Source organism: Vulpes vulpes, chromosome 2, assembly GCF_048418805.1.
Source record: "Vulpes vulpes isolate BD-2025 chromosome 2, VulVul3, whole genome shotgun sequence".
NCBI lineage: Eukaryota > Metazoa > Chordata > Mammalia > Carnivora > Canidae > Vulpes > Vulpes vulpes.
The window spans coordinates 147,774,365-147,797,261 of NC_132781.1; the positions used below are offsets into that span (position 1 = coordinate 147,774,365).

General features: G+C 48.6%; 1 protein-coding gene across 2 annotated transcripts; it reads left to right on the plus strand.

The window, feature by feature from the left end:
• The first annotated feature begins 255 nt into the window (after positions 1–255).
• On the plus strand, positions 256–20,227 carry A3GALT2 (alpha 1,3-galactosyltransferase 2). Of its 2 annotated transcripts, XM_072744256.1 has the most exons (6): positions 315–387; positions 16,192–16,384; positions 17,520–17,603; positions 17,838–17,927; positions 18,212–18,349; positions 19,030–20,227. In XM_072744256.1, exons 2-6 carry the CDS (start codon positions 16,260–16,262, stop codon positions 19,715–19,717), a joined length of 1,125 nt encoding a protein of 374 aa, XP_072600357.1. In that variant the 5' UTR covers positions 315–387; positions 16,192–16,259; the 3' UTR covers positions 19,718–20,227. The 2 variants fall into 2 exon arrangements, with proteins under 2 accessions (XP_072600365.1, XP_072600357.1); XM_072744264.1 differs by lacking the exon at positions 16,192–16,384 and having other exon boundaries at positions 256–387.
• Positions 20,228–22,897: the final 2,670 nt, after the last annotated feature.

Here is a 22,897-nt window from a genome sequence, read left to right on the forward strand (position 1 = left end):
CCACCGACCTCCCCAGGGCTCCAGGACACTAAAGAGGCCCATAGGGACTCTGGGGCAGGTAAGAGAAGTCAAAATAGCTCAGAGCTTCTGGCCAACCGGAGCTGGCCTTACTCAGATCCACCTTTTTCCAGGTGATTGGCCCCAGAGGGGCTCCCGACACCCACCCTGGGGCCAGCTTCCTCCAGCAAGCACCGCCCCCAAGGGAGTCCCTCTCAGGGCAGTCCATCCCTGCCTGCTTCTGTGGGTGTGGTTTCTGACAGATGGCCCGGAGCGGTTTTGTCCCAGGCACCAGGAACTGGTCATTTCTTCTCTGGCACCGAGCTAGAGGGTTCTTCTTGGTGGACTGTCCTACCAGCTTCTCGACATGGCTCTCAAGGAGGGACTCAGGTGAGTTGGGGACACTGCCAGTTTGTGGGGAAATATGGGGCAGGACAGCCGAACCAGGAGGAGTCCAGCCTGGTGGCCAGGACACCCAAGAGGAGCCGGAAGGCTGGCCTGCTGCGTACCAGCCGAGCCATGCTGATGTCGGGAGAAGGTGACTCTGAAAGGGGACATCACTCAAGGGTTAGAGACAGTCCATGGGGCAGAGCAGGAGCGGGGGACTGCATCCCCCTCACAAGGAGATCTTGTGGATCTTGTCACAGAGCTGCGTAACTGCTCTTGCTTTCCTTACCTCCAAGCCCCCTTGGGGAGCAAGAGAAGACACAGTGCTGTGTCCCCCACCATAACCAAGGGCTTGCTCTAGTCTCCCTGGGACAGGCCGTCCAGGATTGAAACTTGTTCCCACTCGGGAACTATCTCCAGCCCTGTCTTGAGAGCCAGGAGGCGGGAGGGGGCAGAGCGTGGGGGGGCTTGAGGGCCCAGCTTCCACCGGTGGAGCTGGGGTGGGGGGGTACTTCTGAAAATAGCTGAGCGAGGCAGGTGGAAGAGTGGGTCGGGTCAGACAGAGGCCCCTATGGCCTAAAGGTCCCCAAGCTGGGACACGGAGGGGGTGGCAGGAAGCGGGCGAGGACCTACCATGGGCCCAGATCCGGGCCCCTTCCGAGCCCTCACCGGGGCCACTTGGGGCCAGCTCCGCCGGGCTGCCCTGGCTGAGCCCCAGGGCCCAAGATAAACATCAGCTCCCCCCCCCCCCCGCCCAGATGGGAGGGTGCCGGCTGAGCCGAGAGAAGTGGATGCCAGCCTCCCTGCCCCCGGAGCGGAGCGCAGCCAGGGGCCTTCCTGGACCGGCCCTCTGGGGATAGCGGTGCTGGTGCTGGCGAGGGAGGAGAGCCAGAGCTTCCGGGGGAGGCCTGGTGGGAACGAGAGGTGCCGCGGGGGACAGTAACAGGGCTGGAGACCCTCGGGAGAGGAGCCTGGGGGCTGATCTGGGGCCCGGCCATAAGGAGTCCCAAATGCCGTGTTCTGGCTTTGGAATCCATTTTAGTATATGTGCTGCCGGAGCGAGCACTGGCTTCGGAATCAGACCTAAGTTCAAACCTCGGCTCCCCCATTCAAGCAGCTGTGTGACCCTGAGCAAGTCATTTCACGCTTCTGGGCCCGTTTCCTCCTAAGGTGGAGATAGTCGCGGCATCTCCTTCAGGGGACCGTGGGCAGACCTCGCTGAGGTAGGGATACAGAGCACCCGGCAGGCAGAGGGTCCGTCCCTAAACTCCGGCATCAGGAGTAGCGTAGACTTAACGCTGAAGCAGCCTTAAGGAGTCAAGGTTTGGAAAAGAAAGACAAGAAAACCATTGATTGCCTCATTCCTTCGTTTACTGAACAAATAGTCATTAATACACTAACCTCAAGGCAGGCTCTGGGGTTTGGCGCCAAGAACGCGAAGCAGGCCCCGCGGCGCGGTGGGCGGAGGCCGGGGCTGGCCCGGCAGGTGCGGGAGCGGGTCCGCCCAGGCCCAGGAGCGCAGGGCGCCAGGCCGGCATCCCAAGGAGGCTGCGTCCCGAAGCATTAGCTGGAGCTTGACGGTGGTTGGTAGGAGGATCAGGGCAAACATAGGAGGTGGGAGTCCCCGAGTCCCCGCAGGTTTGGGTCCCCCAAAGTCGCGAGACTAAGCCAGGGCAGGTGAGACCCAGGAGTCCAGAGCAGCGGTGCGGCAGGCTGGCTCTGCGGGGTGGGCACAGGGAGCTGGGGCTCTGGTGGGGAGGCAGAAGCAAGAGGCCTGGTGACTGAGGAGAGCGGAAGGGGCCCCCCCTGGGGTAACTGGGACCAGTCACAGAGAACACAGGACTTCAAGATGTCATTTCCCAAGATGGAGGAGACCTGAGTGGGGAGCAGGTTTCTGAGGAAAATGCAAGAGCTCCTTTTTGGCCATTAAGTTTGGGAGACATCCAAGTGGAGGGCTGAGGTGGCACCAATGCCCCAGGTGTCCTCTGCCACTGTACCCAGGGTGCTCAGAACAGCCCCTGGAGGCTCCGGGCAGTGGCTGAGCCCCACCCCGGTTGCAGGAGGGAACTCTGATCCCGGATGTGGTAGATGATGACTTTGGTCTCTTCCCTGGGCTCCCAGCACAGAACTCCCCAAATCCACGGAATTTCCTGATAGGAATCTTTTGTTATTCATAATGAGCCCTTACCACGGCGGAGTTTGTGCTAAGGAGGTTGCATAAGGTAGTCCCCGCCCTCCTGCCCCCCACCCAAGTGATTAGAGACTTGGAACGTTTAGCCCCACCCCCTGCCTGGGTTATAAACACTCCTGAACAACAAAGTTTAGCAAGTTTCTGGGTTGATGAAGGCATCCCAATGCGGGTAGGGGCGCAGGGTGGTGCATTCCAACTCCTTGGGGATAGAAGCTCCTCCTGAGCGCTGGACCCTTCTGGATGGCACTCCATGGAGCACGTCATCTGGGTGTTCATAAATAAACCTGGAAACGGAAGTAAAGGGCCTCCCTGAGTTACCGGAGCTGTTCTGTGAGCCAATTATGGAACACGAGGGGGTTGTGGGAACCCTGGAGTCCAAATCAATCAGCCAGAAGTAGGGGTGGCCCAGGATTTGCAGCTGGCATCTGAAGAGGGGGTGGTCTTCCAGGGCTGAGCCCTTTAACTGAGGGACCTGGCACTAACTCCACGTAGACAGTATAGACAGTAGAGAATTGAATTGTTGGACACCCACTTGATGTTGGAGAACTGAACTGGTCGTTGGTGTTGGAAAGCATCCCACAGGGTGACTAGAACAAGAGGGGAAGCTGGACAAGAGATGACTGTGAAGGGACGCCTGGGTGGCTCAGTGGTTGAGTGCCTGCCTTTGGCTCAAGGTGTGATCCTGGATTCCCAGGTTCAAGTCCCACATCAGGCTCCTTGCATGCAGCCTGCTTCTCTGTCTGCCTGTGTCTCTGCCTCTCTCTCTCTCTCATGAATAAATAAATAAAATCTTAAAAAAAAAAAAGAGAGATGACTGTGAAGAAACAGACATTATTTTCTCCTGTTAGACAACATTAAAGAACAAAATTCAACTGAGTAAATGGGAAGATCGAACGGGACTTACTTAAGGATTCATGAATCGGACAGCATCTCAGCAGATTGAAAGGAGCTCTGAGGAGCTGTACAAAATGGAAGGCTTTTATAGGCAGGAGGGGAAAGGAAGCTTCTAGCAAAAAGTGGACTGTTCCAGACAAGGTCACTTTGGAGGAAGGCGAGGGGTCTATTGGGCAGATTACCTCACTAGTGCCGACCAGGGAATTCCAGACCGACTGGTTAAAAGTTAACATTCCTGGGAGAAGTTGGAACTGCAGTTATGTTAAGTACTAAGTCTTGGTTTGCTGACAGTATGTGGGGGGGTGGGGCTTACTGTGCGTGACTCCATTCTTGGCCCGTTGTTTCTTTTTTAACAATTTCCTCCTTTAGACCAGACTCTGAGTTTAACTGAGACAAGCATTAGCGCCGCTCCCATCTATCGCTCCATCCAAAGTTCCCCCAGTTTTCACTGATCTTCAGTGTGGCATTCACTGCTCCGGACTTCAGGTTTACAGTTTTAAAGGACATTTCACTTCATTCCCTTCTTGATGTTCCAGCCTCAGGGAGATCATTTGCTTGGTGGTTAGAGGCTTCAAACATGCATTTAAAGCTTTTCAGAGAAGACAGTGCCCTAGGATTACTACTGTATTATACGCAGGATGCTCTGTGTATAGAGTGCACTTAGGGGCCATGGTCCCCAAGACCCAAATCAGTCAAAATCAAGTAAGTTAAAGAAAGACTCCACTGAAGGAGTCACCATTTTAAGGTTTAAGCGATCTTCTGTTAACTGAGCTTTCACTGCCCGGGAAGTGTAAATCCAGGTGCAGGCACAGCACCTCCACGTTCAGCTCAAAATTCATCAAGGGCTGTCGCTGTCCTTTTATTAAAACCAACTCTGAGCCCTCTGGCTCAGAGGTTTGGCGCCTACCTTCAGCCCGGGGCGTGATCCTGGAGACCCGGGATTGAGTCCCAAGTCGGGCTCCCTGCGGGGAGCCTGCTTCTCCCTCTGCCTGTGTCTCTGCCCCTCTCTCTGTCTCTCATAAATAAATAAATAAATAAATAAATAAATAAATAAATAAAATATTAAAAAAAAAAAAACAGGGATGCCTGAGTGGCTCAGAGGTTGAGCGTCTGCCTTTCGCTCAGGGCGTGATCCTGGGATCCAGGATCGATCCCACATCAGGCTCCCTGCATGGAGCCTGCTTCTGCCTATGTCTCTTCCTCTTTCTGTGTCTCTTGTGAATAAATAAAATCTTAAAAAAAACAAAACAACTCTGGCCAGAGTCTAAGGATTTTCATTGTGCGACTATTGCTCTAGCACTGGATTTGTGCCATACTTCGAAGAGTTAAGAACAGTGTCCTGATCACAGCCTCATTTGTTTTCACTCCTAACCAGGGAGTTAGGGACCTGCCAAAGGAAGCAAATCCTGAATCACAAAAGCCTCCCCGGTAGGTCCTTTCTAACTTGACGTTGTAAATTTAGGGGAGCCTGATAGGGTATCTTGGTTTGTTTGTAAGCAGTTAGGGGCCCAGTTACATAACTCTCTTAGATAAGAGGCATTGCCTGTCTAGGCACTTAACAGGCCCATAGGGAATGAAAACCGCCACAAAGACAGACCCTCTGAGCACAAACCACTCCTGCTAAGGTGGCACTGTGAATGGATTCGATCATCACAAGACAGATCAGAGTTTTTGAAGACAAATCCAGAAGTCTGAAAGGTTGCCTTCCTTTAGCAGTGGCCCAGGAGATACGGATGAAAGTGTTCTTTTTCCAGGCCAATGCTAGAATAAAGGAAAGAAAGAAGAAAGGAGAAAGGGTTTTGTCCTTTAAAGTAGGAAGTCTCGATCTGGTGCCTTGGGTGGAAGCAGTCTACCTGGATGCCCGCTACCCCTCTTCCTTGTCAATCTGATTTGGAGGTCACCAGCATCTGCACAGGATCAGATGTCAGGTGCAGCCTTCTTTGGCTGTGAGGTGAAGGTATCCAAGTTCACATCCTTGAAGTTTGGCTGCCATCAGCGTAGTGAGGAGGACCTGGTATAGTCCCTTCCAAGGAGTTTCAGGGCATTCTTTGTTCTTGGTGACTCCAAGTTAGTTAGGAGAAATTTGTTAACATTAGTTTGGGGAGTCGTAGCCAGATATTTGAAGAAACTAGAAAAATTCAGGATCTGATTCTGTTTACAGGCATTTATTAACAAAACCTCAAAGGCAATAAACGGGATTAGAATCTAATATCTACAAGGTGCAAACAATTTTTCTATGATTACCTTTGTTCACCAAATATAATCACGGTAAAACTAATCTGTTTTGCATTAAGTTGACCTGATTATATAAGTGCAGTAAAAATAGTGATTGACAAGCCCTTCTGAAGACTGCTGTGCTGGAACTTCTCATAAGGAATCTCAGATTGAACTTTTTAAAAGTCTCTGAGGCAGGAAGCCAAGCCAAGGAGTCACCATGAGATTTTACTGAAATACCTATAGTTTGGGTGATTTCCTATGTGTCTTACTACAAGAACAGATTCTCCTAGAACTTATGCAAATAACTAGCTATATTGCTCTGAAAAGAACACTCAAGTCTCCAAATTCGGGAGAGGACCAGGTTGGGGAAAAAAAATAAATGTTTCATCTTTATTTACAAAGGTATGCTTTACTGAATTGCCGTAAGTCATACAGCTTAAGAGAAAAGGTTTCCTTAAATATGGAAAAACAAAAACATTAAGGAACCAGCAATGTTTCAGACGGAAACTTGTAAAAAATTATAATCATCTTCCTTGTTCATTCGGTCCCATGTAATTAATACTTTTCCTGCTTGAGTCCAGTTTCCCTATTAGTTCTGAAAATTTTTACCCATTTCAGCTTTATGATCTTCAAGTTACCAGAAACCTGTCCTGAATCTCCTTACTTACAGCTGAAGCACTTTTGCAGCAATATTTTTGCAAAAGTATCAAAGTAAAACCATACCATCTACAAATGACAAAAGGTTTTTAAAAATGGCCGTGGTTAAATAGAATTGACAAGGAAATTTGACTATTTCTGTAACATACAACATTTTAAGATAATAACCAGGATTATGACTGATAACATTATACCAGGACATAGTAGATCTCCAGGAATTTCACATAATTTCTCGAATATTTACATACTACACAAATACAACATAAGGAAGGCTTCATTTTTTTTTTAAGATTTTTATTTTATTTGGCAGAGAGAAAGCATGAGTGAGGGGAGGGGCAGAGGAAGAAGCAGACTCCCCACTGACTGGGGAGCCATCCTAGCACCCTGGGGTCAGGACCTGAGCCTAAGGCAGATGCTTACTTAACCCGATTGAGCCACCCAGGTGCCCAGGAAGGCTTTGTATTTGACAGTGCTTCCCAAATAAGCCTAATTAGTTTGGCATCTCTCTTTTTATAAGGAGAACAAAACTCTTTTGCAGTTTTTCCAAGGGTCCTATGGAAAATTTCAAAATTATTTTCAAGTTAAAAATATTTCCTTCAGAATTATATTGTGGGAGTAAGGGGGAAAGAATTTATAAACGGTATCAAAGGGTTTTGCGCCCGAGCGCCTGGGTGTCTTAGTCAATTAAGTGTCTGCCTTCGGCTCAGGTCATGATCTCAGGAGCCCTGTGTCAGGCTCCCTGCTCAGTGAGGAACCTACTTCTCCCCCTACCCCCTGCTCGTGCTGTCTCTCAAATAAATAAAATCTTTTAAAGAAATAAAAAAAAATTTTAAGGGTTTTTGGGTTTTTTGGGGGGTTTTTTAGAGGGAGGAGGGGCAGGAGAGAATCTTAGGCTGGCTCCATGCTGAGTGCAGAGCCCAATGTGGGGCTCAGTCTCAGGACCGAAGACCATAGCCTGAGCCGAAATCAAAGAGTCTGATGCTTAACAGACTGAGCCACCCAGGCACCCTCAAAGATACAAAATGGTTTTTAAAAACTTGGTCAAATAAGATCATAGGTCATCGTGAAGCATAACTTGATTATCTATTTAGCCATAATGATGATTTGTCTGCAGACAAGTACAGAGTTAAGGAATTGTAAAACAAAAACAAGCTCTTAGCTTTTCTAATAGAGAAGTCTGAGTTTTCTTAAGTAACCAAGAATCTGATATGACACACAGGAAATTATTTTGAGAGGACACAAAATCTTTGTTTTCTAGGCAGATTACTCAAAGGTAAAGAAAAACCTTTATAATCTCATATCAACTGCAGACCTATAGTCTAAGAAAACTTTGTCCTTCTAACGGAGAGGAAACCAATTTTAATTGTGTACTTGAGCACTTTTGCTATTAACATTAATTCACTTTTTAAACTTACTTATATCCATTCCAGTCTTAGCCATCTTGACCACACATAAAATCCCTTTCCTGGGCAGCCCAGGTGGCTCAGCGGTTTAGCGCCGCCTTCAGCCCAGGGCGTGATCCTGGAGACCCAGGATCGAGGGTCTCCCTGCATGGAGCCTGCTTCTCCCTCTGCCTGTGTCTCTGCCTCTCTCTGTGTGTGTCATGAATAAAGTCTTTAAAAAAAAATTATTTTCCCAAGATTACTTTTCTACAGACCATCTGCAACCTTCTTTTTTACGTTCAGATTTCGTCCTGTTTTTTCTTTCCCATTCTGAATAACCAGCCTTACTTTTAGGACAAAATTACTTTCCCTCAACAAAACTGCATTTCCATTCCTCATACCTTCTCTTACCGAAAATGCACATCCTGCTTTCCTTTCACACAGAGAACTTTCTTTACTAATGTCAGTATTTTTTTTAATTTTATTTTTAGATGATCTAAATATTCAGTGAATTCAACTTAACCCATCACTTAACGTAGAAAGACTTTAAGGTTTTGAAGGGTCAAAAGATTTTGGAAACTATTTGCTGAAAAGTTACCTAAAAACTCTTATCCCATTTATCTATTTAAATAATTTATTCTTGGGATCCCTGGGTGGCGCAGCGGTTTGGCGCCTGCCTTTGGCCCAGGGCGCGATCCTGGAGACCCGGGATCGAATCCCACGTCGGGCTCCCGGTGCATGGAGCCTGCTTCTCCCTCTGTCTCTGCCTCTTTCTCTCTCTCTCTCTCTGTGACTATCATAAATAAATAAAAATTAAAAAAAAATAATTTATTCTTAACAATTATATTAAGATTACCTGCAAAAATATCATTCATTAGAAATTAGACAAAGTAGGTTATAATCCTAAGTTATTTTTCAGGCTGACAAATTTTTGTAACAGATATGAACTTATTTTTTATTAGTCAAACCCAAGTAGAATGAAATTTGTGTGTCTGGCATTTAATGCTGATAACTCTAAAGACATACCAATTTTTAAAAAGCAGTTAAGTAGTTTTTTTATTTAGTAGAGTTCTTTACACATTAATTTTGGCAGTCCTATTTGTAATAGAAAATACTACAACATCTACAACACATAGAGGCAGACACATATGATCATAAAGACATGCTGAGACCTTATGGCTTTTGTTTTAAGATTTTAGCCATGAGGAGTACCTGGGTGGCTCAGTTGGTTAAGCAGCCAACTCTTGATTTTGGCTCAGGTCACAGTCTCAGGGTGAGATGGAGCACTGTTTTGTGCTCTGTACTGGGCATGGAGTCTGCTCAAGATTCTCTCCCTCTCTCTAATAAAATAAAAAATAAGAATAAAATAAAATTTTAGTCATGAAACCAGTATGATAATACAAAACTCACTAGGTTATAAAAGAATAGTTGGAATAAATTAAGTTTATCTGCTCAGATGGCTAAAGCTTTTTATTAGTATTTATGGAGAAGACACAAGATTTTTATTAGTCTTTGACAATCTAATGGAAGCTGTGGGCTAGATTATGGGCAAGGGAATGTCTATAGCAGTTTGTATGTCTTAAGAGCCTCTTTCTTTCCTTTTTACCCCCTTCTATTAAGAATTATAGTTGATTCTTCAAAACCTGGCTTTGAATTGCACGGGTCCACTTATAATGGATTTTTTTCAATAAATACAGTATAGTACTGTGAATATTTTCTTTTATGATTGTTTAAATAACAATTTCTTTTCTCTAGCTTACTTTATTGTAAGAATACAATATATAATACATATAACATATGAAATGTGTTAACTGACTATATTATCAGTAAGGCTTTTGGTCAATAGTAGGCTATTTGTAGTCAAGTTTGCGAGGAGTCAACATTATATGCCAGTTTTTACTTCAAAGGGGGTATCAACACCCCTCACCCCCTGTTCAGGAGTCAACTGTACTTCCCTGAAGTTTGCAGTTTAAGGAGATGGCCTAGACCAGAAGAGGAGAGTCCCTGGAGAAAATCAAGTAGAGTATTTACGTCTCAAAGGCACAGGGAAATACTGCAAACTCCTTCAAAGAAGGACACATGTTCCCTAAGGCCAGAATGTTTACAGTACGTACACGCCTTTTGAGGTGAATCCAGGCAAGGTTAATTGTTAAAAAGAAGGGTGGACTTTGAATTTATATTTTTAAGTAATTTCTACATCCAACATGGGTGGATGTAGAAACTCACAACCCAGAGATCAAGAGTCACATGCTTACCAACTGAGCCAGTCAGGTGCCTCTATTTTATTAAGTAAGCTCTATGCCGAATGTGAGGCTTGAACTCACAACCCGGAAATGGAGTCATATGCTCTACCAACTAAGCAGGTCAAGCCCCCCCCAACCCCCCAACCCCCACCCAAGAATGGATGGACTTTGAATTGTTTCTAGACCTGCATTTCTGGTCTTACAAAGATGTGGAGAATAAGGATAGCTGCTTCTAACTCCTCGAGAAATTGAGCTGTAGCCTGGAGGACATCCCAGGACTGACATGCCCATCCACCATGTTGGAAAGGTTTTCTTTCCCTGAGTACATTTAGCTTAAGGGAGAAGGTCTAAAAAATATTCATATCCGGCTGTGAATATCAGCTTTCAATTTGGCCAAGTTTATGACCACAAAATTATTAAATTCTTCCAAATATCTTGTCAGGTTTCAGCTAGGACAAACAGTAAGCATTTCAGGCAGTACAAAACAACCTCATGAACCCCAAGAGTTATCCTCCAGGAGGGTACAAGAGATTATTTTCACAAGCTCTAGAGCCATTCCCAAAGATCAGTAACGAATGGCCTGGATTTGGAAAGGAAGGGACAAGGTGAAAACTTTTCTCTTCCTACCAGATACTAAGAGATCCAGGAGAGCTGACTCTGGTAAGAATATTCTCACCTTTAGCCAGCTCCTTCCAGTCTTTCCCAGGATCCCACTTGCAGGCCCCAAGTGGTGTGCTTTTTTTAAGTAGGCTCCATGCCCAATGTGAAGCCCAACTCAGGACTTGAACTCACAACCCTGAGATCCAGACCTGAGCTGAGATTAAGAGTTGGATGTTTGCTTAACCAACTGAGCCACCTAAGCACCCTATGAGTGAGATTTAAAGTAAAGGGTGTAGTTACAGTATCTATTAGAATTTGGCCAGTTGTTAAAATTAATTTTAATTTTAGTTTCCTCTTTCCTGTTTAAGGGAATTTCGGGAGAATCCCTTGGACACTTGTCAACTCTGAGAGGGGCCTATATTCGAGGCCCACCTTTGGGAATTGATACAAGGACCTTCAAGGTGATGTTGGATATTTTGCATAGGGCCTTTGAAGACAATGTCTTTTCTAGCATCTGTTTATTACAACTGAGACATTGATGGGGATCCCTGGGTGGCTCAGCAGTTTAGCACCTGTCTTTGGCCCAGGGTGTGATCCTGGAGTCCCAGGATCAAGTCCCAGGATCGAGTCCCAGGATTGAGTCCCATATCGGGCTCCCTGCATGGAGCCTGCTTCTCCCTCTGCCTATGTCTCTGCCTATCTTTCTCTCTCTGTGTGTCTCTCATGAATAAATAAAATCTTTAAAAAACAAAAAACAACTGAGACATGGACCCCTGGGCCAGCATTTTAATGATGGGCCCCTAGGAAGGTACAATGTGAGAGGCCCAGATGCTATTTTAAGTCTCTGGCCTTGCAGCTGTTGTAGCTGTAAGACTAATGGCTTGGCAGACTTCTCTTTATGATCTTGTGTCTAAATTTTCATTGGCCTTTTGCGATGAGTTTTTTTAATGGTGCTATTCTGGAATCTTGAAGCCTGCGGAAAGCTTCTGTATGTCAGTTAAAATAGGTATCCCATTCAATTGGTTTGATTTGGGAACCTCCCCCCACCCTTTTTTTTTTAGATTGATTTATTTATTTGAGAGAGAGTGCACACAAGAGAGCACGAGCAGAGGTAGAGGGAGAATTAGGCTCCCTGCTGACCAAGAAGCCAGACTTGGGGCTTGATCCCAGGACCCTGGGACCATGACCCAAGCTGAAGGTAATCACTTAACTGACTGAGCCACTCAGGTACGCCCCCCTCCTTTTTAAAAAAAAAATTTTTTTTAATTTATTTATGATAGTCACAGAGAGAGAGAGAGGGGCAAAGACATAGGCAGAGGGAGAAGCAGGCTCCATGCACCGGGAGCCCGACGTGGGATTCGATCCCGGGTCTCCAGGATCGCGCCCTGGGCCAAAGGCAGGTGCCAAACCGCTGCGCCATCCAGGGATCCTTTTTTTTTTTTTTTTTAAGATTTATTTGACATTTGACAGAGAGCAGGGGTGAGCAGAGGGAGAGAACCTTAGCAGACTTAAGCTGAGCACAGAGCCCGACTCGGGACCCAATCCCATAATCCCAAGGTCATAACCTGAGCCACTCAGAAATCAAGAGTCAGCCACTTAACTGACTGAGCCATCCAGGCACTCCTAAGAACCCTTGCTCTTAAGTGCACTTCTTACATGAGTCATGAGTGATCTTGTCTAAATGCAATATTCTCCATAATGGCAATTGTAATTCTAGGTTGCTTTAGTAAGATTTGCCATTTGGTAGGTACTGATAGCTTTCAGGACTCATCAATAAAATACACAAAATAAAATAAAACACAAAATAAGTGAGTGTACTGGAAGATGGTATGCTTAACTCTAAATTTTAAGGATCCCATTATTATTATTAGCTATTATCATTTTTCAGCTAAGCCATTAGGTCTCTAAGTACCAAACTAATACCTAAAAGGGACATGCTGTTGAATTGGGAACTGCGTGATATTTTACAGTATACCTTGTTGCATTGAAATTTTGAGGTTGGCAGGTGGCCTAATGTCAATCTGAATCTAACCTTAGCCTCACCCAACATATGAGTTTTTAGGTTAGAGGGCGAGTGCTCTAACAGTTTTTAAATGCTTGGCCCACGCCCAACAATTCTTACAGCTTGTTGGCTTCTGAGATTCCCATTAGCAATAGCTTTTACTATGTACATGTTAACAGAAATCACGGGTGACCAAAGAAATGAGACTGTGGATACCAGCAGCAATCTGTAGATGGGCAGTTAGAAGGCCCCTTGTGTGCACCACCAGCCAGTCCCTATGCAGAAGCCGGGAGCTGGTGGGGAACTGAATCACAGAGTCCGAAGAATGAGGACTGCAGACTGAGTCCAAATGAGCAGGAAGTGCAGCTGCCCAAAGCAGGTCCCAGTGTGGAATCTGGGGACAGAACTGAAGTGTTGGGGGCTCCAATCAAATAGAGGAGGTATCAGACTATAAACCAAGGGCTAGGGGCTGGGGTTATGGGGGAACCTGCTGCCAGCTCAAGCTGACCAGCCCCAGACTGGAAAGCCAATTAGATCAGAAGCTTGATGCAAAGACAGTGGAGCTCAGAACCAAGGCAAATTTACCTAAGGCCCTCAGAAACAGCGAGAAAGAGAATTCAAAGGGTTCATGGAACACCTGCTTCTCATTGTCCCTGAAGCCACCAGAAGCCTCCTTTGATCCTATCGGTACTACCAAATCTGTTTAAAAAAAAAAAATTCAGCTGAGTAAATGTAAAGATCTAACTGGCTTTATTTAATGGTTCATGAATTGGGTAGCGTCTCATCTCCGCAGATCGAAAGGAGCTCTGAGGAGATGTACAAAATGGAAGGCTTTTATAGGCAGGAGGGGATGGGGAAAGGAAGCTTCTAGCAAAAAGTGGGCTGTTTCAAGCAGAGTTACTTTCCTTTGGGAGAAGGCAGGGGTCTATCAGCCAGAGAATCTCACTAGTGCTGACCAGTTAATTCCCAACTGACTGGTTAAAGGTACATTTCTGGGAGAAGTTGGAAACTGCAGGCAGGTAGGTATTAACTGGTTTGGTTTGTTGACAGGGGGCTTAGTGTGAGTGACTCCATTTGGGGTCTATTGTTTAATAACAACCAAAGCACCACATTGTATGGTGGAACATGATAGAAGCATATCAAGTAGAAATCCCCTCTTCGTCCAATCTCAGCTCCATCAACTGTGCAACTCCTTCTGAATTGTCATCTAACCTGGTAGCCGCCAGCCTTATGTGGCTACCAAGCACTTGAAATGTGACTAATTCCAACTGAAATGTGTTATAAATCTAAAATACACACTGGATTTAGTATTTAGACTTGGTACAAAACAAGCATATAAAATATCCCCATAATTTGTATATTGATTATATGTTGAAAGGTTTATTTGGGATATATTGGGTTAACTTAAAATATTATTAAAATTAATTTCAGCTGTTTCTTTCACATTTTTTTATGTGACTACTAAAAAATTTCCATTTATATATGTGGCTCACATTATACTTCTGGACAGTGCTGTTCTAGATCTTCTCCTGCAGGTTTATAAAAGACCACAGATAGCACGTCTGTAAACGCACGGGTTCATAGGTGTAGGGACTTTCCCCTCATAGAAGTGAGATCAGCCTCTATATACTCCTGTTACTTCCTTTTCCACTCAACACTTCAGGACCTCTTTTCCAGAGAGTACATATTAATCCATCTGATCCTTTTTAGGGGTCACGTTGCTTTCCGTGGTATAGGGATGCATAACTCATTCATCCAATACCCCACTGGTCAACCCTGGGGTTGCTGACATCCATTTGCTATTTCAGACAAAGGTACAAGACCATCCTTGATCTGCCCACTGTGAGTCTCCATTCCTCAAGGTGGGATAGCCAGGCAGGTGAGAGCACTTCACATGTGACAGCAAAAGAGCCAGATCCTTAAGGCTTCGGGGACAGGGCTAAGAGGTGTAGACATGATCTTGCAGGCTGTAGGAAGGCTTAAAATGCCTTGTTGTTTTTCTAAATTGCTAACCCTGTACTTTTCCTTCATTAAAAAGGCAGTCTAAGCACATTACAAACAACTGGAAGGGGAAAATAAAGGGAAAAAGAATCCTACTATAACTTACTGCATAAGACACTTACGTTTTCCTCTTTAGTCTTATTTTCTGGCGCATGTTTTAATTCCTGCTAAATTATAATCATACTGCCCATCAATTTTAGAGCCTGCTGGGGTTTTTTTTTTCTTTTCTTTTCTTTTTTTCATTTAAGCTTCCTGTGTAAGTATTTTTCCAGGTCGTCAGATAAAAGGTTATTTCGTCAGTCTGTGGGCTGGCTGTCGGGGCCTTTCCAGCAGGCCACATGAGGCCTTCTCCATGGTGTGCCCAGTCGGGATCCAACCAAGCTCCAGTGACCCTCATGAAAGAAACACACATCCCTCCACCAATCCCAGCCCCTTGGCCCCCTCCAGTTACCATCCTCCTTCCTTTTTTTTTCTTTTTAAAGATTTTATTTATTTATTCATGAGAGACACACACACACAGAGAGACAGACAGACAGAAACAGAGACACAGGCAGAGGGAGAAGCAGGCTCCATGCAGGAAGTTTCGATCCCGAAACTCCAGGATCACGCCCTGGGCAGAATGCAGGTGCCAAACTGCTGAGTCACCCAGAGATCCCCCTCCTTTCTTTTTTACAGCCATACTTCTGGAGAGTCATCCGGGCCCCCTCCCTCCATCACTGCATCTCCAGTTACTTCTCCCACCCCACCAGACAGTCTGGCACTGTCTCCTTTCCCAGCTCCCTGGCCCTGGCCCTCTAACCCAGTCTTGCCCAGCCCGCTGCCTTAACAGTCCTTCACCACCTACTCCTCCCCACCCCACTTCCGGGTGTCTCACGTCACTGCCACTAGACTCTGAGGGCTGGCAGGGGCCTAGAACCTGCCTTTCTGCCTCCAGACATGCTCCCCTACTCCCAGTGTCCAGGCTGGAATTTTTTTTTTTTCCAAATAAAAATCTGACTGCATCATCCCCTGGGGAAAGCATCTTTCAGGGTTCCCTATGGTCCTCAATATGAAGCCCAAACCCCTTAGCCTGGAATGCAGGCAGGGTGTGATCTGGCCTTGGCTTACCTCCAGCCTCTCCTCTCCCCACTCCCCACCTGCACTCCACCCTGCAGTGCCATGCACATCCCAAGCTTTCTCTCACCTCTCACTTTTGTACATTGTTGTTTTCTTCTCATAGACCTTCCTCCCTGCTCTGCTGCCTTCTTTGCCTGGGTAACTTCTAATTATTAGAGGCCACCTCTTCCAGGAAGCCTCCCTGACTTCCTCCCCATTAGTCAAGGCTCAGTTGTTACCCTCCAATTCACCCTCACAGCATCTTGCATTTATACTAATTCCGGCCTTCACTGTGCTGCGCTCCATTCATCTCTTCACGGTCTGTCATCCAACCCATTCTCTCTCTTTCTGGCCACCCACATCTTCCTGACTCCATTCCCTGGAGAGAGGTCTGTGCCTCGCTTACCTCTGAATCCCTCACCTAGCAAGTGCTTGATTCTGAGCTCATGCCCAGTAAATAGAGGGTGAATGCATGAATAAGCAGAAACTCGTGAACATCTTGATGTATAAACTTTTCCCATACAGGTGATTTCTGAACAGGCTCCTGGAAGTTGGGCTGATTGGATTAAAAGAGATGAACAGTGAAGGCTTTGATGACCATAGCTTTCCACAAAAGATCTAGCAAACTTCACCCCCACCAGCAGTTTAAGAGTGTCTACCTCATTGTATCCTTGCTGCGTGGCTGTTTTTATTTCTTTTTTAAAAGCTCATTTTACAGGTAAAACATGCCAGCTTGTTCTAATTTGTATGTCTTTGGTTACTGGTGAGGTTGAACATTTCCGCATACATTTGCTTCCTAAATGCATTTCTTCTTGGATGATTGGTCATGTGATATGGACACTGTTAAGGCAAGCAGGCATTTTACAGCATGGCTTTGGGGGCTGTTGGAAGAGGCTGGCAGCAGGGAAGCTGATGCCACAATGATCCTGTTGAGGGATACACAGGCAGTTGCCATGGGAGATGGGGGTACAGCAGGAGCTGAGTGGGGGACATCAAGGAGGCCGTGTCAACCCTACCCTGGGACTGACGGCAAACAGGGGTGAGGGAGAGGGAGGGGTTTCAGGCATGGCCAACTGAACAGAAGGTACCATGTGCTGAGATGCTGGTGCAGGTGAATATGGGTGTGCACACACGACTATGAGATGCTTCTCTGAGCTATCTACTAGATACATCTGCTGAGGAATAGTCAAGTGGGGGTGGCAGAAAAGGCCAGGGAGCAGGAATGTCTGATCTGGCAGGCTTCTTGAAGGAGACTACGGGGGGCCCAGACTTGGGAAGGATGTGTAGGGCAGACAGTGGAGTTGGGAGGTTGTCCAGGGGATCAGGAGGGTCTGCTCAGGAATAACAGTAGCAACAGTCCAGAGTGTACTGAGCCAGTACTATGTGTGAGGCCCTGCTCGAATCGCTTAGCTTTACGCAATCAATGGCATATTGGGAAGCTGGGAAAAAGGGATAGCAAGCACTCCCAGTACGGAGAGGGAATAACCTCAAAGACAAGGGTCCGTGGAGGTGGAAAATGCAAGATGCAGAGGAGCCTATCTACTGTGCTCCCCTTGAGTCGGGGAAGGGAAAGGGGGAGAAAGGAATTGCTACCATATTTCGATCTGCCTCATGCAGAGCAACTGAATGGCTAGGACCTGGAAAGACTGCACTGTACAGACTGCTTTGTACTTTTGAATGCCTGTACCACGTGAATAGGATAGATTTGTATTTAAAAATCAATAACACAAAATAAATAAATAAAAAATAAAAAAATAAAAATCAATAACACGAAACATTAAAGTTACATAATCAATTTCTCATGTGTATGTCTGGATATAAATGAGTTGCTAATGCCCTTCCCCACCACCTAGGACCTGGAAGAGAATCTTCTGGCAGCTGATCCTACTTGGGTTTGGCCTCTTAGGGCTGCTCCTGTATGGGCTCCCTATAGTCAGGTACTACCCCCTTCCCCCAGCACAGAGTATGGGAACCAGCAGGGTGAGGCTTAAAGCAGCTCCTTCTGGGTGCTGGGGGAGGGGGGGAGAGTGGGGTGTGTGTGGCTATCTTGGCTTCACACTTGTCCTTATGGGTTCTCCCTCCTTGTAAATAACAAAGTGAGAAGCTTCCCCTTCCCTGCCCTCTCAGCTGGCTGCCATGCCCCTCCCTCACTGCTGCCCCCACCCCCACAGGCATCTGGAAGTCCTCATCCCCATGGGTGTCTGCCCTTCTGCCAGAATGGCCATGCTGAGAGACAACTTCACGGGTCTCCTGCGTCTCTGGTAAGACGCTAACACTGACATACCCTCCAGAGCTCTGCCCCAGCGTCCCTGCCCTCCTCACATCCCTCACCCCAGCAGGGCCAGGTACTCCTTCCAGTGGCCCCATTAGGTCACAAATCTCCCAATCCTTTGTACTGGATCTAGCTTAGGGATCTCTAGGGGTAGGGGCTGGGTCACACCCATTTATGGGTCCCAAGGGCCCAGCACAGGGGAGGTGGCAGTGCACATGCACCAAATGGGTGGATGAATGAATGGACCTCTCTCTCCATACCTGCCCTGGCCAGGGACCGGCCTGATGTTCTGACCTGTACCTCCTGGGGGGCTCCCATTATTTGGGATGGCACCTTCGACCCAGCTGTGGCCCAGCAAGAGGCTCTACAGCAGAACCTCACCATTGGTTTGACTGTCTTTGCTGTAGGCAGGTAAGGCCTGCAGGGAATGGAATGGGTGGGCATGTGACCTAAGGGCGGGGCACCCTGTGGGCCACAAGATCCCAAAGTGAAGAGGGAGTCAAATGGAGCACCTCTCGTCCTAGACTCCCAGCGAGAGGGCAGGACGGTCCTTTCCCTTTCCCTCCACCCTGGACACCAGCACTACGGTGCTGCCCCCAGGGCAGCCCTTATGATCCCAGGGATCCCTTAAGATCCCAGTCGCAGGGAGTCCCCCAGGGCCTGCCCTTAATGATCTCTGTAGGGAGCTGCCACAAGCTCAGTGCCCGAAAACAACGGCTGTCAGCACCGCTCATGGTTCTGGAGGCAGATTTCCCACGGGGCTCCGCAGGAAGGGCTCCTTGCCGCTGGCTCCCAGGGTCTGGGCCTCCCGGGATGGCCGACTGCTGTCCCCACACAGCCCTCGGCGCCCCTGGCTGGGCTTCCTCACCGCCCTGCGGCATCAAGGGCCTGGGGCTTCACAAGCGAAGGCTCCAGGCCCGAAGGAGGCACAGACTAAGGCCGCCGCTCGTCCCAGGGGCCAGCACAGCCTCTGTGCCGCGGCCCCGCGTTGATCCAGGCAGGTGGCGGGGCCGCGGGGGGGGGGGGGGGGGGCGGGGAAGGCCGCCGCGTCTCTCGGGCTGACCCCCCCCCCCCCCCCCCCCCCCCCGCAGGTACCTGGAGAAGTACCTGGCGCGCTTCCTGGAGACGGCCGAGCAGCACTTCATGGTGGGCCAGCGCGTGGTGTACTACGTGTTCACCGAGCTCCCGGCCGCCGTGCCCCGCGTGGCGCTGGGCCCGGGCCGCGGGCTGCGCGTGGAGCGCGTGGTCCGCGAGCGGCGCTGGCAGGACGTGTCCATGCAGCGCATGCGCACGCTGCACGAGGCGCTGCACGGCCGGCTGGGCCGCGAGGCGCACTTCGTGTTCTGCATGGACGTGGACCAGCACTTCCGCAGCTCCTTCGGGCCCGAGGCGCTGGCCGAGTCGGTGGCGCAGCTGCACGCCTGGCACTACCACAGGCCGCGGTGGCTGCTGCCCTACGAGCGGGACGCGCGCTCGGCCGCCGCGGTGGCGCCGGGCGAGGGCGACTTCTACTACCACGCGGCGGTGTTCGGGGGCAGCGTGGCGGCGCTGCGCGGGCTGACGGGGCACTGCGCGCGGGCCCTGCAGCGGGACCGCGAGCGCGGCCTGGAGGCGCGCTGGCACGACGAGAGCCACCTCAACAAGTTCTTCTGGTTGCACAAGCCCGCCAAGGTGCTGTCCCCCGAGTTCTGCTGGAGCCCCGACATCGGCTGGCGGGCCGAGATCCGTCGGCCGCGCCTGCTGTGGGCGCCCAAGGAGTACGCCCTGGTGCGCGACTAGGCCCTGCTGGGGCCCCTGCCGCCCCAGCCAGAGCTTGGACGGAAATGGCCCTAACGTTGCGGCCTGTGCCTTTGGGGCCCTTCTCGCCGGGAGGGAAAGATCCCCTTTCAACAGCGACCGATGTAGCAGGACGGCGGGGCGCCTCTGCCAGGCTGCTGATAGACCTTTCACAGCTCTGGCCCTACTGGATTCGGCCGATGCCTCCTGAAGAGCTGTTTTAACCCCCATCACCCACCGCCACCCCTTCTTAGTAAGGAGACTGAGGCACAAAAGGAAACATAACTACCTAAGGACACAGAGAATCTACGAGTCGGTCTGGGCGGCAGCAGCAGAGCCAGGGCTGGCCTTCACTCTGAAAACAGTAGCTTCTGGGCTAACAGGAGAACGCCTCTGCTGCAGGAGAAACTTGGTGGCATCTGAGTCCTTGGCTTTGCCCTTCCATCTCCCTCGACCCTCAAGCATAGTTTGTAGATATTTAAGTAATATTGTAATAAAATTATTCCAAAAGTGTCCCTATGGCCCTTTCTCCCAGGCAATGTCCACAAAAAGGACATGTCCTTGACGTGGGGCTCTTAGGGCTGTCTGGGAGGTAAGATTCCTTACCTGTGGCTGCTATCCAGAGTCTTCATCAAGTGGGGATAAACACAGGCTCTGAACAGGAGGGAAATCATCAGGCCCTCCATGAACGGCGGTCACAGTGCCAAAGAGACAGCAGGCAGCAGCTGGAAGCCCCTGGGCTGTCCTCTGACAGTTGGGACTGCTGAGGCCTTGGGAGAGTGGGATTTCACCCCAGGTCCCCTGAATCCTTTGTGTAGTGTTCTCACAGTCCTTGCGTTTTTAATAGCCTCCACAGTTCCTTCAAAAGACAGCAATTCTGGCATAAATCAACCCTGATGGTTTTTACAATCTGATCATTTTTACAACCAGATTCTACTTATTGATGATGTGAAATAAGAGATCTCTCTACTCTCAAAAACAGTTTGAAGTTCCCCAGCGCTTCCTGCCCAAACTAGATTTAGCAAACCTTAGAAGGCCATTTGGACTCTGGATTAGAGGTAAGAACAGGCTAGATGTGCCTAAGAACAGATTATTGCTTGATGATTTGGGGCTGGCACATCCCTTCCTCTGGTGGGAAATTGTTCTCCATCTTACCCTGCAATATTCACCAAGAGCTACCCACACCAACCTTCATCACCCGGGGCCATGAGAGACCTGAGCTTGAGCTAATAAGATCTGGGTGGGAATCTGTTCCTCTTCTAACTCCGCGAGTGACTGTGGCCAAATCCCTTACTTTTGCTGTCATTTCTCGTATGTAAAGTGGGGATGCCGATCAACCTCCTTGCGGAGGTTGGGGTGCTCCAGAAAATGTGACTTGCCTTCTCCCTCTCCTTGCTTGCCCCTTCTCCAGCAAGTTCGTGGAGTGCAAAGGCTTTGCCAAAAAGAACAGCCATTTCCTGTCTTAAAGAGGAAATGATGGCACAGTCAGTGGTTTCCAGGTGCTAGGCTGGGGCAGCTCCACACTGTGGGTGGAGACCTTCCTGAGGAGGGGGAATGGTCAAGGAAGCTGTGGTATGGAACAGATGACTTCTTGGGAGTGTCTCCCTCCTTTGTCTTACCCAGAGGCCCTCGGTGTGTATGTGTGGTGCATTAGAGGGAATAACAAGCAGGGATAAGCGCTTTCTGTCGCCACTTCTAACAGTGTCACTGTCAATCAACACTGTTAGAATCTGATCATCTTTACAAGCAAATTCTTATTGAGATCTGCTCTCAAAAACAGTTTGAAGTTCCCCAGTGCCTCCTGCCCTAACTAGATTAGCAAACCTCAGAATGCCATTTGGACTCTAGATTAGAGATAAGAACAGGCTAGGTGTGCCTAAGAACAGGTTATTGCTTGATAACTTGGGGCTGGCACACCTATGCTCGTACCCTCAGGGGCAATCAAAGCTCCTGAGAACTTCCAGGCAAGCAGGTGAAAACTGGACTCCCAGTCCTCAGAGTATCACTGCCACATGTAAAATCTTCACCTGCCCCTGCTGCCCACCCTGCCAGGCCAGCTCAGATGCCACCCCCAGAAACTGCCAAACATCATCAGCTGTCGGTCATAAGGGACTTAGGTTGACCAGGGCCATGTCAAATAGTAATAGTCACAATTACATTTACTGGTACTTAATACCTACCAGGCACATAATGTTCTAAGCATTAGACATATATTGACTCATTGAATCCTCACATCCACCTTACAAATTGGTTACTATTATTGCCCTCATTTTACATATAAGAAAATCAGGCATAGAGAGGTTACTTAAGTTGCTCAATGTCACACCACCGGCAACTTAAAAGTCATTGATGTGAGAACGAGCAAGGAAATTAAACCTGGCCAGAAGCTGGAGTCAGGAACTGAGTCTTGACACCGGCTCTCGGTCTCCTCTGTCTATCTCTGCTTCTGTCTGACTCTGTCCTGCTTGTGTCTGGCCCAACACACATCCCCAACCCCCGGACCGCAGGGTCTTCCAGTTCAGGAGTCCACCATCTCCTAATTTATTCCTTTTTTTTTTTTTAATTTTTATTTATTTATGATAGTCACACACACACAGAGAGAGAGAGAGGCAGAGACATAAGCAGAGTGAGAAGCAGGCTCCATGCACTGGGAACCCGATGTGGGATTCGATCCCGGGTCTCCAGGATCGTGCCCTGGGCCAAAGGCAGATGCTAAACCACTGCGCCACCCAGGGATCCCTCCTAATTTATTCCTAATCCGTGGGCAGGCGAAGCTGGTTGGAGAGTCAGCTAGTGCTGTCCTGAACTGGCTCTTCCAGGAGAAAGAAAGCCCCCATTTGTAGCCCTCCCGAGTTTGTGTTGTATAAACCCCAGCACGGCTGATGTCAAACGGCAACATTCACTGAATGTGGAGCTGGGAAGACGCGTGCATCGTGCACCCCCAACCAGGAGGGCCTGGACACTGCACTGGCGCCATTGCTACGACTGGTCTCAGCGCCGCAGGCGCAGTCACGTGTCCACTGCTGGCCAATCAGGTGTGGATGGGGTCGGGTCATGTGATGCAAACATGGCTGCCGGAGTCCGCCGCTTCCCGGCGCCGCCGGCTAGGGGAGGTCAGTATCAGAGACTGCAGTGAGACCTGTGAAGTTACCCAAGTTGTGAGCCTGGCTACTCCACACCCTT

Bases quoted from the DNA above. Each gene is read 5' to 3' on its own strand.
- A3GALT2 (XM_072744256.1), top strand. From the start codon at position 16,260: ATGACCATAGCTTTCCACAAAAGATCTAGCAAACTTCACCCCCACCAG. The intron at 16,385-17,519 runs GTAAAACATGCC...CCCACCACCTAG, and splicing joins TTTAAAAGCTCATTTTACAG to GACCTGGAAGAGAATCTTCT. The intron at 17,604-17,837 runs GTACTACCCCCT...CCACCCCCACAG, and splicing joins TATGGGCTCCCTATAGTCAG to GCATCTGGAAGTCCTCATCC.